Genomic DNA, 20,100 nt, shown 5'->3' with positions numbered 1-20,100 from the left:
CTCTTGTTAATCGTAAAATATATTATTTATTACCTCTTTGGGCGACACTCCTTCTTCTGCATTCGTCGAAGTATCGTCGATGTCGTTGGAATCATCCAATGATTCCTGATGGAAAGCCTTGCATGCTACATCAACAAGCTGTTTCGGATTCATGTTGTACATAATCCTTTCAGCGTTCTCACTGTCGCCTCTGCTCTCCATAATCGCCAATAACAGTTTACTGGCATTGTTCTTTAATTCCAGTACCAGATCCATTCTGGTCTTTTCCAGAGGATTGATATCGTTCAGTATCAATGCCGTTATAATATCTAAGCCGTTAGACTCGTGTGTGGCAATGCAATTTTGATTATCATGACACGGTCCTTGACAGTATTCCGTCAACGTTTCCAAAGTTTGATTAATCAGCGCTACGTTGTACTCGTTAATGTAAAGGCCAAGAAGGCCCAATCCGCCGGTAGTAGAGCCACAAATGCAGTCCAAAAACATGAGCGTCTCCGACACCAGGTTGAAATTTGTCTTATTATTTTGATTTCTTAGGAAATTCTACGGAAAAGATGATTATTAATATGCAAAATGCACATCAAATAAAAATACGAATTCGGGTAAAATGATAGATATCGCACCTGTAATTCTCTATTGTGATTCTCACAGAGTAACTGCAAGAAACGCAAAATTGGTTGCATCACTAGAACTTTAGGACTCAATTGACCCTCTTCCTTTTCAGCGCCAGACGAACCGCCACTTTTATTTTTATCTGATTTTTCGCTTAAATCGTCTAACGCGTTATTTGCCGCGTCTTCGCCAGATCCAAGACCGTTGCGTATATTTGCGTACGCCTGTGCATTGGACGCCGCGACCTGATTCAATTCCTCGTGCATCTCATCGGTTATTACCATTCCATTAGGCTTTCCTACATATGTATAGTATATAAACATTTAATAAGTTTATATATATAGAATTATTTAGCACACTTACGTATGCTTGTTATACGTAATATATACGTAAATAATTAGAATGAAAGGTAATAGCTTAGTTTATTTCCGAGTGATAGTATTTATTTTATTTTATACCTGATCCACGTTTTCGCGACAACTTGTCTACTTCTTTGCCCTCCTTATCCTCATGTGCTTTCGCTGCCATGTCAGATGTGTTTACTGTCACGGTAGATTTAATCTCTTGCTGAGAATCTTTCATTTTATCGTAAAATACCTGTGCGGGAAATAATAACGTGAAATAATATCTGTGTGTATTATAAAATTGCGAGACTAACGTACCTTGAAGAACGATTGACTTAAATCGGCACCCATTAATTTATTAAATATACTCCTTTGTATAATGGGATTTCCACCCTCCAAGAGTGCGATACCCAGTTCCACAACTTCTACGAATATGCTCGGAGAGTGTACACTCTTAATCACCAATTCTACCACTAAATCTGAAGCACCTTCGCGGTCGAGATGACTTTGCACATCGTGCAAGGTTCTACCAGCTCGGCTTAATATCTTCGCTGTAAATAACAATTATCAGTTTGCTATTTTAAGTATACAAATAATAAAATCTAGTACAGATAGTATTCTGACGACCTACCTCCTGGACCGTGGGTAATAGTCGCGCTACGCGATACTCCAATATCAACATTCTCTGGATTTTGTATAAAACTTTTGCCAAAGTAACGCGTCAAAAGATTGTTTCTCAATGCGTCTCCCTGTGGAAAAAAGAAGTATTTAACGTCAGCATTCTATCGCACATTCGAAATCGAAATGATGTACCAATACATAGTGCACAACATTAATAAAAAAAAAAAGAGATCTAGAGAGTACAGATATCCTCTTCATATGTTCACAAATAGTTCTATATCGCAAATAATATGTATGCACGAATTCGAATTATATATTTACAAAGTCGGTGCTTTATGTGCTTAAAAGATGTGAGAAATGTCTTGTGCAATTTAGGATGCGTGTAGAAAATCTCATTGTATCATTGACATAAAATTTTTAACTCTGGAGACAAAATATATGAATAAAGTGCAATATGAGGAAAAAAAGGTAAAGTTAATGTAATTGCTAACAACATTCACACATTTGTACATTAATAATCGGTGAAGATCATATGAAAATTGAAGACTTCAATAAGTGATTAAATTTATGCAAGATAAAATTTATATAAAGGTGTAAAATTGTATTCACAAATAGAAAAGTGTAATCCTGGGGTAAAGCACATAAAAGTGAATAATAGCAACACTTATATTTTGGATATTTGGATATGCATACAATGATATTTTGGTATATCAATGTATATCTAAGCTCAAAGTATGTCAACTGAATAAGTAAGTATAAATATTCAACTATCTATAATAATAAATAACACATTCATGTTATTGGAGTGTATAAGGAACTAACAAAAAAAATTTACATAAAATTACAAAAAATTGCACATTCACAGTATACGTGATTCCCTTTCAAGTGCCTAAAAGTATTAAAAATTAAAAAATATATAATACATATTATAATCATTATATAAAATTATGTAATTGTTAAAATATATAGAATCTATCATTGTATTGGTACATCTTACTACATAATTTATATACATTTATATATCTATCTATAAAAGCTTCAGATTATGTTTATATTCTTGTATTTAATAATATTGAGAGATATGTATACATATATTTTTTCTTAAACAAACTCTAGAAATAATATTTTCAAAGAAATTTTCAAAGTTCGTAAAAATCTTCGATGCACGGTAAATTCAGAGTGAAATAACGATTCTTTTATTAAAAAAAAAAGAGTTATAACAGTATATTGTAATTGCACATTGTAAACATATTTATCAATTTTATTATTTGTTACTTTGTACCGTGAATCAAAATTACTTTCACGTACAATCATTTTATGTATTAGTGCTTATATAATATATTAATATCTATATAAATATCACATATATTTTTTCAAAATAAAATTATCTATATGGAGATAGAGATGGCTTATTTAATGTAAAATATTGCGAACGAGATAAAATAATAGTGAGAAATGGGTATATATATATATATATATATATATATATATATATATATGTAATAAGAAACGAAGAAGATAAATAAAAACGTGCATAAATCAAGCGGCATGCATAAAAAGTCTACACAACGTACATTATGTTCTCTACTTTACGGAATTTTACCACACCATTTACGACCCGATGTGTATATATATAACATATAATGGACAATCACTTAGTCAACAACTTATATAGTTACACAATTAATCAACTACAGTTAACAACATATTTATCATTTCGTTAGTTTTTAAAATGAAAGGTAAATTATGATTCGTCATGATTTGCAGATCAGAGAGAAGTTTAGAATGAATTAAACTAGATTCTTCTTCTTTTCTGATGATATATCCTAAATGCGTTTCTCTTTATTTTTGACAATGCAACAGCATGTAATGTCGTAGCGGTGTTAGAAGTATCGTTCGCGCGTCCTAAATCACATCACGCGGATCACCGATCTCTTTTCATAATATTCGGTATAAAATTTCGTTTCATATACGTTGTGCCTATATTTCTTTCTATCTACTTTAATTTTTACCGGCTCTTGCTGAGTCATTTGTCGATTCTCAGACTGATCATTGGAACCTGTTCCAACTTGTGACTCGCCCTTCGTTTCTGACTCCGTCTCTTCCGAGATACCTTCGTTCTTCGTTCGCAGCATGAAAACATCTTTACCTACAGATCTATTCTACGAGACCTACTCACCCGCCGTTAAGACTTTGTGGCGTATTGAGAAATCTTAATAACTTTTACATTATTCTCGTAATTTTATGCAGCAAGCCAAATAAATATTTAATCGCGTATTAATTGTCTAATGTGCTATGAGCGATCGGGCATTCAGCTTTATTATGCAAAAACGCGCCGTAAGTTTATGCCAGGCAATCAGCATGAAGAATGAAGTTTTTCGATCAAATGCTTGAATCACCTTCCGCAAAAACAATGCGTTTATCTCGCGATATATTCAACAATATTCTTATATTTTCTATGTCACTGCCATAAACCTATTTTACATGAGCTGAATGCCCTTTTCCGCGATGCGGTGTTATATATCTTCCTCATGATAAATGATTCATGTAATTTCATGCAAAACTCAATTCCGCGACACTCACTTTTTCTCCGTATTCAGGATCGATAGCCATCATTTCCCTGAGTGTCCTTAAGACTTTGACGCATAATTTTTCTTCTTTTTCTTCTAACAATTTTTCAGTGTGCTTAATTAATCTGTAAAGCAAGATACGCGTAGTAATATATAATAAATCCATTTATATTGCACGTGACGTCACTAATATACTGCAAGTAAAATTTGTACCTCTTGATAAATCCACCATTTTCACATCTCTTTCTCGCATCAGTAGCTGCAGGAAACAGCAATTCGGGTCGATAGAGGATATCCACTAACAAAGATAATTCGGACTGTACCAAGGGTTTCAATTGTTCTTCTAACAAAGACACTATGTCTTGTAGACCTTCTATAATACTTCGATCTAGACGCATAAGCTAAATAAAAATAAACAGTATTAATAAAGAAATGATTGCCTTAACTAATCAAGTTGTTTTGTATATACAAGAGTTTTTATTACACAATCTACGCTACAATAAACTATTTATAATTAAAATTGAAACACGTTTCACAATACGAATCATCTAATATATTCTCATACAACATATTTAGTATTTAATACTTTATTACATATTAAGATTAGATATTTAATACATATTAAGATATTTTTATTTTATCATTAACATGTAGTGAAATTAAATATTAAATAAACTTTATTAAAATTAAATCTAGTTCTATTTTGCTGTACACCTCTCGTATATACGTGCGTAAGCATGAGTATGTGTAACTATAACTAATTAATGTCTCGAATGAAACATACGAAGCCCATGTGACCTATATGTAACAGTATGCTAATTTTAACAAACACACTACATAGCATCACTAAACTAACAAAGTGCTATGCTTCCATGAGTGACCTTTACCTCGTTGTTAGAGCCTTCCACACAATGTAGGTCACTCTATGTACACACATTTAAGTAAATTTATTACATAAAGCTGCTCACACGGTGGCACGTATAGCCATCTTAATCTATTTTGTAAGAGTTCTTGTTGCAAATTACCTGACTCTGACTACGTTCGATCTTTGGTTGTTTCGTAGCTTGCAACCATTTGCTGGTTTGTCTGCTCAGCATAGCTGCTTTGTTGAACATATTAGCAACCTGGCTTTCCAGATCAGTCGGTATAGCAATGCCTCTTCCTTTAGCTAAAATTATAAGAGACAATGTTATATCGTTCAAATTTAAATAAAAGTAAATATTACCTCCGAATTAATATTCCCAATTTTTCTTTACAAGCCCAAAAGATATTTACCTACATCTGACAGTGTTCGTATACAATTCTCGACGTTAAATCTTTGTCCAGCATTTAGCCATGCACATTGTGATACATTAAAAGCTGCATGAAGCAACTGGACAAATATAGGTTGCCTTGTCTGTTCCATGAAAAATACAAAAATCAATTGAAATTGTCCACATTATAATAGCAAAATTAAATATCTTCCTAAATATCTTAAATTACATTTAAGTTGTATTATATATTTCTTTAAATAATATCTTTTATAAAACTTTTTTTTCCAAAATTTTTATATCACTATATCATAACTTTGTTACTATTATCATACATATTCAGTAACATCGCAAATTTAAATCATATAGATAATCTATATACTTTTTTATTATTTATTTTTATACATAACACACCATCTTTAAATTATATCCTTATATTAAAATGTCATCTTGCATAAAATGTAACACACTCATTGCCAAGCAATCTGAATAAAGAAATATTATATAATGCATGCCATATGAATTGTGCAAACTTTGTCTTAGAAGTTAGAATAATTTGGAAAACACATAGAGAGAAAGATAGAACAAGAGAAAATATTTCGAGAATAATATAGGGGACATAATAACAATCATAGTTAGCACCAATAGAAATGATTTATAAATGAGTGCGTTCAATGACAATGAATGTGTTAATTATGCAGAGACACGTGATACAGGCGTACATAAAGAAGAGAATGCAGTTTGTATTTACAACACATCAGTCGCTCTGTGCTGCTAAAGCATTTCTAGTATAACACCCCCAATCGTAATATATATAATCTACAAATAGAATACAGAATTCTTTATACTCCTTAAAAGAATAGATATTTATTATGTTCAACCAAGTGAGACTTTCTCTTGATTTTATAAAATATTTTCATAACTATTATTTCTGACATTGTAGACACCATATACCATATTGTATTTACCCAACATTAAGAAAAGATTCTAGCATTCGATACTCACATAGCCAGAAAGATTATTATCTGTATTCCGATCGCACTCCTTGATGTTCCAATATAGTCTAGCCTCGTGCAGATGTTTCTATTAGTAAACCAACCCACCACCATATAGACGGACAGTACCCATAGACCCAATAAACCAATGTTGTTGATTCAAAGGCCAGGTGTCGCATGCCAAAAACACAGAACATGCCACTGATGCTTTCAGCAATGACCAAGCACACATCATACAATATAATTGATATAATTGATATAACTGACACTTGTATTCTATGATTATCTATTATTCTAGATAATAACGTATAAAAATCGTAGCACTTAATAATTAGGTAGAACTTAATACGCATAATAAAATTCTGATTAATAAAAGATATATACTTTATCAAAAATTATATTTCAAAAAAATGTTTCTCAATATATGTGTGTACGTGTGATATGTACTTGGTTAACAAGTGAACTTAATTTATAATGTGTTTGCATGCAAAGCAAGAGATTGTTAAATGAAGTATATCCCGACATATACTTTGTAATTAGAATACATGTTTGCTGTTTTGTGCTGCTTTGTTTAATTATCCCCCTTTAAGCAAAAAGTACAAAAATTATAATAATTATAATAATGTAACTAGCTTATACATAATATAAAATTATTTTGTTTTCAATTCTATTAAATATTATATTATACCGATTTAATTTTTATATTATTCATACAGTTTGAGATTACACTAATGAGAAAATGCAAGCTTTACAAGATTTCCAATCTTTTTTTTTTCATAAATTTCAATTTTGTAATGAAACAATAAATACGAAAGCTTTAAGATAAATAAGAATTTTAATAATTATATCTGTATGTTTTAACAATCATAATTGAAATTCAAAATTAGCAAATATTCAGTACAAACTAAATATGTAGATATACATTATTAAAATATACTATAAGCAAACCTCTTTCAGATGAATGTTTCGTTTCTGTGTACGAAAAATTGTGTTATAATTTAAAAATAAGTAGGTTTAAATCCATTTTTATGGATAAAATTTGTGCAACAGAATTTCCACCACGAGTAAGGTGCCAAAACAACACCACATAAACTTTATTATCAATATTAATTCTGGGTATTTAATTCTGGGTAAGCGTGAATTGCAAATTTCGCCCAATGTGAACAACTAATATAATTAAATTGGTGTTAAAAAATATTTTAAAACAAATACTGTGTTGTGAAATTATATTCATTGAAAGACTAAATATACCAATAAGATATTATAACATATAGATTAATTAATTGGAAAGAAAAGACGTAAGAATGTATATATTTGTGTATATATATATGTATGTATATACGTATATACATACACATCACACACGCATATACGCGGTTAAAGATAATTAATATTTCTTTTTCCATGATAATAAATGAAGATATTACCTGTACGGTAGTGCTTTGATCGGAAAACGGACTGCTGAAAAATGTGGCTATGATGTTCATTAAACAACTTGTTACGTAAGTCTCCAAGGATGTATCCGCATGTTGTCGATCGTGGGTGGACGTGGCAATTAAACCCATATCAACTATAAAAGATTTTTCGAACAAAGACCACATGTGATTCGACGTATAAATTTCCTTCATCTCAACTTCTGTGTCAATGTAACAGTGGTTGAGAAAATTGATGTATGCCTCTTTCACCTAATTTATAAATTTCATATACAATGTGTGGGTCAGTAATATTTACTTTAATCAGATATAAGCGCGCTAAAAATTCGGAAGGAGATTCACCTCTGGTATACAGTCTGGATGTGACACCACAGCAACAATATCATCTAACGGTAAGAGGCTATGACATTTAATTTCCGTATTGACGTTTTTGCCCATCGTGCAACAAGCTAGAAGTTTTACCAACTCTACATGATACCTAAAACACGATAATTTCCATATACTCTGTCTGGCATTCTCGGACATTCAAATAAATCGACAGAAAATAGAACATTGTAAAATATGTATATACAATTCTCACTTTAGAAATACACTGAAATAACTTACTGAAGAGGACTGCTCTCATCCATTCGATGTCTTTCAGATCGCATCATTTCCACAAATTGATTAAACGAGGCTCTATCGTTGTAAAAGACTAAAACATCTTCTCCGGCTTGAACCATCTATGATAAAAATAAAGATAAGTAGAAAAATATTCCACAAAAATTATGGATATATAATGTAATGGCATCTCACCTCCTGCATCACCATTTCTTGACATTTTCTAATAAACTGATTTTCAGCTTTCACTATAGTTTGCAAAAATTTCAAATATTGCACATGTTTTCCGTGTGTTTCTATGCAATGTACGAAATGCTGTATGACTTTCGCACCGACTTCATTGCAAAGAACAGAATTATCCTGAAAAATACTACATACTGTCTGCGCCTCTCTTATGCCGGGATTCAAGAACAGCTCCAGCTGCTTGTGTAGAAGAACTTGATTTTGTTGATTAGATAGACAAAAATTTTGTAGAAAATCATGTGCCAAGCGCATTAATTCGTTCATTCTGACATCTTCCTTGACGTCGTATGGAACTTGCAATAAATCCAAAACGACTGTATGTACTCCGACATTGCGCAGAAGTCTCTGTTCGTGTTTGCGTGCCTTTACTTGGCCGCCTGGCAGATTTTGAATACATAATTTGTTCATTCTCATTAGTATTTGCTGAATCTTTTTATATTCTTCCGCTTGATCGGGATGTAAGGGTGGTCCGATATCCAAATCAATAGCAGACCCTTTAAGAAATAATTCTTTATTCACTTTTCATTTAAAAAAATCTATGAAATAACAATTAATAAGACAAAAACCTTGTTTGTCTAATGTAGATAACAGAGGTGTTTTGCGAGGAACTGTAGCTTCATCTTCTTCTTCTTTACTCTTCTTCTTCTTCTTCTTATTTCCATGTTCCTCTGTTGCCTTGGATTTATATACCCAAAGCTCAGATTTCTCGACAGATTGGCGCAAAATGTCTAAATCTGCCTTTATTTGTTTGTATGATTCTACATCGCTATCCGAAACCAAAAGCTGCACCTGTTAACCATGTTCATATTATTAAATAATTTCTTTCATTATTCTCATAAATACTCATTAATAATTTATACTTCAACATCCGAAAAAGGTCTAACCTGTTTAAATGCTTGTAAAACTTCTTGCCTTTGGCTAAAATGTCTAAATAATAAATGTAAGGCTCCAGAGACCAATGGAGGATAATCGTGCATAGCCAGATGTAATAGAACGCGTAAAAATGTTCTACCTCCTTGGCCATCTAAATCCAGCGCTGCGCATTCCTCGCTATAAAAAAAAAAAACAAGAAATTAAACATTTTATAAGATACACTTTTCATGCATTATATCCAAAAATATGTTACCTGCTACCAAATATTCCTTCTGCCTGTGCACCGATTGATTCTAAATCAATAGCTTTTTGTCCTAGATTAACGTCTCCCGTTTTCTCCGCAGCCGTCGATGCTGTCTCATCGAATTCTCGTTTGAATATGCTCAAAAGACAAGAGATTCTATAATCCAATCGAACATCCAGAATGAACTGCAAGATCTCGATTATCTTAAGCTTTGTGTCCATCACTAAGGGATATTCCTTCTTCATTAATGGCTTTGGTCTTGGAGAAGAGCTAGCTAGCACTTGACCGGCTGGTCCTAATGTTAAATTCGTCATCACAGCACCCATATCGCCAATGCATCTTAGAATACCTCCTTCAGCTATATTATAATAAATAGAAATTTATAAGTCAATAAATAAAAAGAAATCTATATATAATAGTTGTATAATATTATACATATATATAATATTACATATTTACATATCACACAATTAAAAATTATAGTAAACAACAGAAAAATTTAATTTATGTTAAAAAATATTAAATAAACTAACATATAAAATAGTGACTATTTTGTTATCTGTTATGGAAAAAAAGACAAGATTTATTCCAAAAAATGAAATAGAATAAAGATTGTATCTGTCTAATAATTAAGGATATTACATATCATAAATTGTTAATATATAATATTTTTATATTCAAGTTTCTTGTGCTCACTTCTGACAATAAAAAATTATAAAGAAGCAATTAAAGCTGTTTTTAAGCAATTGAAAGTTTTGTAAAGCTACTTGGTACAATGTATAATGATAAGATTGCATGCTTAATCTTATTAATATTCATTCCACATATATTACAGTTTAGTTAGCTTTTAACATAAGCTTTCTAATAGGATATTACCTGCCTCCTCATCATCCGTATCAGCTGGGATGAAATATTTACAAGAGTAAATTGATTAGTTTTAAACCATATGGTATTTACCACACAATAATATACCATAGTTGCATAAAGGTATATTATTATGAAAGGGATATTCATATAATGCGAAGCATGGATTACATATAATACTAATATATTACAGCACTATAAAAAAGAACGTTATATACAAATTTCCGAAAGCAATGCGAAACCAGAATGTAAAAACTGCTCATAAAAATGATTGAAAGAATAGGAGGGAAAATTTATTATATCAGTGACGCATTCAATGCATTGTGTAATGCAAGAAAATAGATCAAACTTTATTGTTATTACGAGATTACTACCATGCACGCGAATGGTATATATATAAATGAATCGAAATGTCTTCACTACTATTGTTTATGGGGTTTATTAAAAATTTGTCAATAAACGGTACAGAATATAATTATGTCTTATCAAATGGAAATAACAGAAATATTAAACTTACAATCAATATCACCCGTAGGTATACCCGTCTTTCCATCAGTGGATTCATTCTCTGATATACAATCCAAAATACTAAGCAATGTCTTTGTTAAGCTTAATAGATCATTAAAACTGTAGAATCCAAAGTAAATTAGATCACGTGCTAATTTTACAACCTAGTGAAATATAGCGAATTAATTATAACCTATTATATTTCGAAAAATAGGAAAAAAAACAAGAAATTGCGTGTACCTCAAATGTGAGCTTATTCTGCTCTTGATCGCCAAAAGACCACATTTTCGCGACAACGTTACACAGATAATCCTCAACGAACATGATTGTCGAACTAAATCTAGTACGAACAGCCTCTTTATTTTCGTCCGGCAGTTTATTCGTATCATAACTAGAATTGCGAAAAAGAAATATTTTAAACATATTTCTAATATGCATATTTAATTATTATTTTTTTACGTACTCATTTATGCTCATTTTTGACGGAATTTCTGACCAAAGACGAGCATATTTTACAGGAGTTACTTGTTCTTGCGGATCTCTATCTACGTGAAGATGTAGCATTAGTCGGCAAAATGATGCGCGTAATTCGTATGGCACTGTTTCATCTTCCATACATCTGTAAAAAAAATAATTCCACAAATTAAGATATATCATATAATATCATATAACTTAAAAATAATCCTTACTTTAAAGATAAATGTACTTACTTAAGTATAAGATCAATGTCCAAGTGTGGTGACAGATTATTTAGCGCTAAATACTGTCTATTCAAGCACATATTACTAAAGAGATTTAACTGATGCCTGTAATAATCTAATATCGCTGCGTCTTGAATGTTTCCCATTTTCGCTCCTCTTGATAATTCACTCAAAGACATTGAATTCTGCAATAAACATCATATTAATTTGCATACCATACACTACATTTTAATAAATTACTTATTAAGCATACTAACAGTTCCATTATTCCATTCCAATAGAACTTCAAACTCTTCTATAACAGTGATTCTTGGTTCGGCATTTTCTTGCTTCTCATCAATATCTTCAACTTCTACCTGGGTCTTCACCATTCTAAAGTAAATAAAATGTATCAGAGAAATTAATACACTGTTCATGCTGTTTGTCGTACTTACTTTGTTTCTATCAGAATATCTTTGTTCTTTTCACTAAGTACGCTTTTACAAATCAATTCTTGTGTCACAGCTATTGCTTTCTTATTAGAAATACATAGATCCGATAAATAATCCAGAAATCTCGATTCCCAGTTACGCATATTTTTTCTAACGAGACCCACAAATGTCTCTATTTCAGCAGCTGTTATATGCTTTTCCAACAACTTTCTGTTATTATGTAAAAGCGCAGTAATGGTATCTTCCGCTAGAATATCGTAGCCGATTTGTTTTTGCATAAAGGCAAAATATTTAGCAATGTATTCCTATGTAGGAAAAAGAATATAAAATATTTTTATAATAATATGTAATTTACAATATAATAAATTTATATATCGTGCAATATAAATTACAATACCTGATTCTTTCTATAATCCTGTTGAGAAAGTCTGAGTATTCGATAACATAGACGAAACATGTATTTGTATGGAGCGTGTCTCGGATCGTTGAGCTCCTCTATCCTAAGAAATGGTCCCTCACCCTCTGCAGATTCCAAGAACGGAGCCTGTAATTAGATGTCTTGAGACGCTCTCGTTTTCACTGATATTATTTTCTGCACGATCAATGTCAAGTTGAAATACCTGCAATATTTTGAATAACTGGCCAAGAATGTACTGTTCGCGCAATAATTTCTGGCGGTCCCTCACGGCATTTGTAACGATCAGTTCTAACGCCTCGGATTTATTCTGCTCGTTCTCTAATCCAGCTATGAAGTATACGATGTCTTGCAGCAAGCTAATGACAGCTCTTCGTTCATTGTGCGAGATCGTCCCCTTTTCCAGCTTGCTGTTCATCGCCGTCAACACCTTGCAGGCGTCATTCGCGAAATCTAAATCACGCACTTCGACCGGCGACACGGATCTCAAGGCAAAAGCCTCTTTATCCTCTTTGCTGGTCGCGCAACCCACCTAACAAGTAATTAAAAAAGCCCGAGTAATTTAATTAGTATTTCTTCCATTCATGAACTTTATTTACAATATCTGACGCAAAAGAATTATAATCGCCGGAATATGCTATAGTACCTTCGACATCACGGGCTTCTCGTCATCCTTATCGATCGGGACGCTTGTTGAATGGACCCAAGTATTTGTGCATATGTGATGTAATCTAACAAAGGACGATTGCGGAACCAGACTATCGCCCCGCGTTAGCGTTGTGGGATCTAGTTCAAATAACGAGCTAATCTCGTTACTATGCGGCACCGACACTAATCTGTAGACCGGTCCAGGTGGATCTATTAAATCATCGTATGTATATGAATGATCAATCCCTACCCTTATTTCATTAACCACAAATGCCAAATATTTTTAGAACAAGTTATAATACAATTATAATGAAACATTTTCCAATTAAAAATATTAGATGTGTACTCTAGTATATTAATTTCAAAGTATCTGTATGCCTTACCGCGCTTGCCCTTCACGGGTTCCCGTGGTTCATCCGGGTCAACCTCAGCGGCGAGATATTGGCCAGTTGCTAAGTGTTTAAACCTGAAGAGTGAATTCCAGTGGCCAGCGCCGCCTCTGCACGGATCGTGTTGCACCACCTACTCATCAATAAATAAATAGCATGCATTACTTATAAGAAACAGACGCGCCCGGAATAATCAGCATAAACGCTTCGTACAACAGGAATTCGAACAGTGAAATTTCAAAAGCTCAATTTCGATTGTTGCACGTTAAATAAAATATACAGCATCCTTATATAAATAAATTTATATAAACTTGATTAGCTCATCTCACCTCGACTTCCCACAAGGCTTTACTGCTGGTGGCCGCGGTAGCGCTGGTCCTGCCCGTCGTTCTGAGAAACACGTGTTGCTTTTTCTTATACTCGTCCATGGTCAGAAACTTTTCTTGCTCGGCGTGAAACAGTCGCACCACGTCGCCGCCCTTAAGAATCTCTTCCTGGTTCTCCCGATGCTCCATGAAGAGGGTCACCTTCCAGGAGGTGGACGAGTTCACGACGTTGACTTCCTTGCAGCCGGGATTGTCGCTCAGTTCGTAATTGGCGGCCACGTGGAGGCCCTGACGACCCGAGTTCACCGGCTCCATGATCACCTTGTCGCCGACGACGACGCTGTCACCGTCGCTGCGCAGCTTGTAGAACGGCATTATGTAAAGCCATGAGCCCTCGTTTCCGTTCGCGTCCAAGTAAACCCTCATCGCGTTCTTCTCCAGCAACGCCGGTAGCCTCTTGTTTACCGTCAGGAATTTGTTGGACTTGAGATGCAGCAACTGCCGCAGAAAAAGAATCAACATAAATAATTGTATTCGTACGTGCAACGCGTATAAATATAACATAAATTTATTTATAAACGCACGCAGCGCAATGTCGATAAAATTAATCTCTCTATGCTAATTACATATTCTCATATATTTGCATTGTACAACATTCGCTGTGCATATTTCGAACGAGTTTGTATTTTAATACGATGAGTTATTCCGGAAATTAAATAGAAGCTATAATAAGTAGATAATTTTGCAATGTATGATAGAATATATAACGTATAAATCAAGATAATATGGACTGAAAATGATTAATTAACTTATATAATATCTAGATCAATAAAAGATAAGAGAATCGATGATTCATGAAGAATACATTATAGCAGAAATTAATCAAACGTCTAATGGCTATACCTTTGCGATCGAATATACACACACACACAATCTATAATACATCTATATAATACATCATAGGTGCAACATAATGTTCGTTTCACAACGTTATCTGATCTGCCGATGATCAAAGCGCTATAATTTCATAATTTTTAGCAACAATGCGCTACAATGTAAAAGGGAAATTTAATTATTTGCTAGAAACTTAACGCCGCTTCTATTTTCCGACATGGCAACAATATCGCGAAGAAGGAAAACTCGTTAATTAGCACAAACACTTATCTATACAAGACTTATCTATTACAAGATAACTACGTCAATACAATGGATGTATACCAAACAGTTTTTATGATCGCTTTGCGAAAAAAGAAGTTGAGAGGAAAACCGCTCCCCTAGCGGTATTGATAAATCTATTATTACTCAGATCGCCCCCTATTATACGTTATAAGAATATGCGGTCAAGCATAAAGCGTTCAAGATATACTTTAATAATAAAATAATGTCATTTGCAACGGATTTTCCTTCTAGGAAGAAAAGATTTTTATTTTATTACCTGGACGACGTTACCGTAGGAAACCACGGAGCCCAACAGTTTCTTGTTTTCAGTCTCATTTTGCTTTTTCTCGATTTCGGCCGCATGCTGAGATAAAAATTATTTCCCATTAAATGGCAATCGTGGAAAATAAAAGATACATTTGCGTAACGCTATTAAAAACCCAACAGCAGTGTTACGTATTTTAAACTGGTGTGATTATCAACTACTAAAAACTACCGTAGATAAATTGCAAAACAATATAATTTATGTCGAGATACATATATAAGATATATCTTCCTTTTAATTTCAAAACCTAAAGAATCAGAGACAATTAAGCGTACACAATATAACGCACAGTTTAATACACAGTAAAAACACTCGATTAAATAATCAGTAAACTGGTCATAACATTAAGAACCGGTTAGCTATCCCCGTATCTATATAAACACTCTATATGGGAGTGTTAATGTTCATCAGTCATCACGCATTTATTTACCCTTCAGACGCATCGTATGTTAATAAATCTACCGTTTCCAACTTTATATAAGAAGAATATGCTTGTATGAGTGTATTTTTCCTGTAATCTTTAATTAATTGTGAATGAATTTAAATCGTGAATTTAAATAGTGTAGCATCTTCCGCATACTTACGTGAAGTCTTTTGAGCAAGCTGGCATCAGTGCCCGAACTCGCACTCTGTTTCGCTGCCTTCCAGAATTGCTTTTGGGCGGAATACCGGTTCATAGGACATATTTTGAAGAGGCAATCTAAAAAAGTCAACGATTGCTATCGCTCGGTATTTCTCATGTTTACTCCAACATTGTCTGCTTTAATTTTCGCGGCATAATAACGTTTAAAAAAATTATATGTCAGAAAAATTGCCAATAAATTTATTAATATATTTACCTACTTATATATAATATGATGTTAATTAAAAAAGAAAGAATCAATCAAAAAGCAAAAATAAAGACGTTTAAAAAGTGTAAATTACCTCTGAATTTCTTCGGTGGATTCGACAAATCTCCAGCTTCAGGACATACTACACACCTGTCGTCGACCAGCCTGAAAATAATATACATTGCCAAACTAACAAAAAAAAAAAAATATGCGCAAGATATAAGTATATTAAATATATTAATCGTTTTGAAACAACACAAATAAAGAAATTTATTTCATGAAGTCTCTTATTTATCAGAAAATAATGTAAATTAAACGTCGCGTTTTTCGAAAAGCAAAGCAATTATTAGCACACAATTGTACTACATAAAAAGAAAATATATTCTTTAAATATTTATCACGCATTAACTTCGCGCTTTTCACTTTTTTTGCAGTGATTAGCCTAATCATATCGCAATAGCATATTATCACGTAACACTGATAATACACGAAGTTCCAGCGTGGAATAGACATAATAGCCACACCTCCGGCTTTACAGCTATGCAATACCAACATTGCGGGCAAACCATCGTTAAATAAATGTGGTCCGGGCGAGGTGAAACAGCGATATAGGATAGGTCGATATTGAGGTAGGTCCTGGCTTGTTCTGCCTGGCAGCTTTAAAGCATTGCGTCAAAGAAAGAGAGAGAAAAAGAGAGAGAGAAAGAGCGAGAGAGAGAGGAAGAGAGATTTCATATCGTACGTCATCAATCATGCGCAAAAAATTGCCGTAAGAGCATTTCTTTGCTGCTATAAAAGTCGCAAGACATCTGTAAAATAGAAAAATCTACCCTATAACATATATTCTCTGCTGCATTCTGTTTTTATATATCACGATGCATCGTAAAGTTTTATCATTCGCGTTTTATTTATTCGCGAATTCAATTTTTTTATTATACGCCACACATCGTATATATGATTTATCGTAGCGTTCCGCGGGAAAAAAGTTACAATGGAAATGTCGAAGTAGAACGTCATTTTACAGTGACAAAGGCGCGATCGCAACTCGGTAGACACCAAGCGAGCTATTGATCGGCGTATCTCACATTAATAGGACGTAAAGATGATCTCACGTCTTGCATAATATAGTCGCGCAGGAACCCGAGATGAATAATTAGAAACTTTGTAGAAACTCGGATTAATAAGTGTGCTTTAAAATTTACACGGAAACGTGATATATCCGACGTCGCTCAGAAATAACAGCGTGAAAAGCTTGCAACTATCGCATACTCGGACTGCGACTCAATTTAGTACAAATCGAGATATCATCGCTCGCTTATCTGGGTTTATACAGAAGCCAATAATTAAGATAACGAGCGCGCGCTAAATATCACGTCAATTAATAATTTATTAATTAAATACGTATTGTAAGCTGTGTGTGTGTGTGTGTATCAAGATATAATTTTCGAAATGTAAATTATAGCTCTTATCGAGCTGCATTGGCATTAATCGTTTACCGCTAACATTCATTAATCGTCCAATCGCATTTTTCCTCGTCGATCTGAAAACTGCGTTTTCAAATTAATAAACTGTTTTCTAATAACCGCTAACAATGTTGTTTGTTAACTACTAAGTATATATATGTATGAATATAAGCTTTTCTGACTTGCTAACAAGATTGCGATTAGGCTTCTCCCGGCAAAGGTAAACTCCTCGCAAGTTGAAAGGCAACAAGAAAGTTATTCGCGATTCATATCTCACCACAGACAAATCCACAGACAAGAGAAGATGTTAAATAGTATACTTCTCGACATTAATAAGAGAGGCAGATGTAACAAGTATAAATTATATATACTTAAAGATAATTTAAATGTCTCATAGAACAATGTAGATAAGTAAAAATTAATAAAATATATAAAAATAATCCAAAATCTTTCAGAGAAAAACGACAAGCAATATTTTATGTATCAGTAACAATCTCGCGGAAAATATCAGCATGATGCAAATTGCGTTTACATACGTTCTTTTTCTACCTGCCTTTATACAGCAAAATTGATAGTAAGTATAAAGAGTATATAAAGAGTATAAAGAGTAATAAAGAGTATAAAGATTTGAAGCATCAAGCTCGCTCGTGCTAAAATTTCACAGGGCATTCGCAATTTTAATTTTAATTAAATTTGTTTATTATAACAAAATAATATAATTGCACAGGTGCTCTTCGCAAAACCGCTCCAATTAATTACGATTGATTTTCTCGCTCGCGGGTGTACAGTCGACGATTTATTGATCCTTTTCGCTTTGAACGGAACGTGTCGAATGATGGAACACTTTGAACGACCTCCCGGCAGCGAAGCCGCCGAAACAATAGATGAATTGTAGGATAGAAAGTCGGAGCACTCGGGTCGCCAACGAAGAATCTCCGTCTATTCGGTGTGCAAACATACAGGGAGAGAACTCCCGTGTGCACCGTTGTGCGTGTCTGTGGCACATGGCCGCAAATACGTGTGTACTTGGCGTGATTAACGGCGGCGCTTTGCGTCGTCGTGATTAACGCCGCTTTGGCGTTTCCGAAGCCGCCGCGGGGAATAAAACACGAATTTGCTCCGTCTTACATAACGGGTCAAAACAGATATCCAACGCAAAAGATATCCAGTGCTCTCGCTTTTTAGTCTTTTTACGGGTAAAGTCATGCTGCTTCGTGTTTCTCAAGAAGTGCGGCTTCGTAATTGGATTGCGATGGCAATGTTAACGGAAAAATTAATTTTTAAAAAAGGATTTTATTTCGTCTTATCTCTCTAAGTTAAGTAATAAAGATTTTTTTTTAGATAAACTTCTTGAATGCATCACGATTTAGATTTCGGTATTTGCATCATTATATGTATATGCATATGTTTATATCACAAATATTGTACGCAACATAAAGATATGATAGTTCTTCCTTGCTTCTTCTTTGCCACGTTCTTCAAGAAATCTATTTCTGCCCACAATATTGCGAATATTAATATACCACGTAGAATACTCATCGGCCTTGAAATATCGTAGTGCGATTTAACAACGTCTGCGTGAGTAACAAAGCTGTTGGAAACAAAGCTGCAACAGACGTCGTAATTACTTTAAACGGAAGAATGATTTTTTAGCGTAGTACGTAATACAAGAGTGGAAAACGAGAAAATAGCCGGTTTCAGCAGACGAGACGCGACTCCCAAAGCGAGCATAACTCGGAATATTATTTAGATCAGAAGACGCTATGACGACTATGGGATAACACACACGTACACATGTACAAAATCCGATATTGTTATTTCTAGCGACACCGTGTCACACCGTTGCTGCTCCGCATCGAGCGCAGCTGGGATTACAAGAGGATCACCGTTGTGTCACCGTGTAGTTGATGCTGTGTTTGTTGTTGGAGTATCAGAAATGAAGCGGAAGGCGAGCAACTCGGGCGTGCGCAAAATTGCAAATATAAAAATATAAATTCTTTAGGCGATCGAGATACAACGCGACGTTCCCGCGTTTTTATCTGTCGAAGCCGCCTGATAAATATTAAAAAAAAATTGAAAGCTCTTTCCATGATTTTAAAAGCGACGCAATCAAAATGCGTAATTGCTGCCCGCAGCAACGAAACGAGAAACAGCATCCCTCGCATACCCGATGTAATTAATGTAAAACCGCGCAAAACAATAGAACAGATGATGCATTCGCGACCAATTACCATGACCATTTATTATAATACCCAAAT

The 20,100-nt window shown here is 33.7% G+C and overlaps 1 protein-coding gene across 6 annotated transcripts in view; it reads right to left on the bottom strand.

Moving 5' to 3' along the window:
* Positions 1–20,100, bottom strand: part of LOC143906304 (inositol 1,4,5-trisphosphate receptor-like) — a 42,016-nt gene that overhangs the window by 4,473 nt on the left and 17,443 nt on the right. The window contains exons 3-35 of one of the 6 annotated variants that reach the window (XM_077422302.1): positions 16,474–16,544; positions 16,134–16,249; positions 15,502–15,588; positions 14,070–14,564; positions 13,735–13,873; positions 13,350–13,561; positions 12,909–13,235; positions 12,686–12,832; positions 12,292–12,593; positions 12,115–12,229; positions 11,867–12,042; positions 11,620–11,775; positions 11,397–11,547; positions 11,167–11,320; positions 10,662–10,685; positions 9,795–10,143; positions 9,553–9,718; positions 9,235–9,457; positions 8,621–9,162; positions 8,432–8,547; positions 8,168–8,303; positions 7,820–8,077; positions 6,403–6,480; positions 5,423–5,543; positions 5,173–5,315; positions 4,361–4,548; positions 4,161–4,272; positions 3,590–3,697; positions 1,588–1,705; positions 1,275–1,507; positions 1,071–1,209; positions 624–910; positions 34–543 (exon numbers count right to left, since the gene is read on the bottom strand). In XM_077422302.1, the coding sequence (XP_077278428.1) occupies positions 34–543; positions 624–910; positions 1,071–1,209; positions 1,275–1,507; positions 1,588–1,705; positions 3,590–3,697; positions 4,161–4,272; positions 4,361–4,548; positions 5,173–5,315; positions 5,423–5,543; positions 6,403–6,480; positions 7,820–8,077; positions 8,168–8,303; positions 8,432–8,547; positions 8,621–9,162; positions 9,235–9,457; positions 9,553–9,718; positions 9,795–10,143; positions 10,662–10,685; positions 11,167–11,320; positions 11,397–11,547; positions 11,620–11,775; positions 11,867–12,042; positions 12,115–12,229; positions 12,292–12,593; positions 12,686–12,832; positions 12,909–13,235; positions 13,350–13,561; positions 13,735–13,873; positions 14,070–14,564; positions 15,502–15,588; positions 16,134–16,249; positions 16,474–16,544 (6,499 nt within the window). The remainder of the gene's footprint in view (positions 1–33; positions 544–623; positions 911–1,070; positions 1,210–1,274; positions 1,508–1,587; positions 1,706–3,589; positions 3,698–4,160; positions 4,273–4,360; positions 4,549–5,172; positions 5,316–5,422; positions 5,544–6,402; positions 6,481–7,819; positions 8,078–8,167; positions 8,304–8,431; positions 8,548–8,620; positions 9,163–9,234; positions 9,458–9,552; positions 9,719–9,794; positions 10,144–10,661; positions 10,686–11,166; positions 11,321–11,396; positions 11,548–11,619; positions 11,776–11,866; positions 12,043–12,114; positions 12,230–12,291; positions 12,594–12,685; positions 12,833–12,908; positions 13,236–13,349; positions 13,562–13,734; positions 13,874–14,069; positions 14,565–15,501; positions 15,589–16,133; positions 16,250–16,473; positions 16,545–20,100) is intronic. The other 5 variants (XM_077422305.1, XM_077422304.1, XM_077422303.1 and 2 more) reach the window with 5 other exon arrangements.

This window comes from Temnothorax americanus, unplaced genomic scaffold (genome assembly GCF_048541705.1).
Source record: "Temnothorax americanus isolate GAGA-0224 unplaced genomic scaffold, ASM4854170v1 Scaffold7, whole genome shotgun sequence".
Lineage (NCBI taxonomy): Eukaryota > Metazoa > Arthropoda > Insecta > Hymenoptera > Formicidae > Temnothorax > Temnothorax americanus.
The sequence above is the reverse complement of the archived record's forward strand: the minus strand, read 5'-3'. Positions and strand labels throughout refer to the sequence as shown.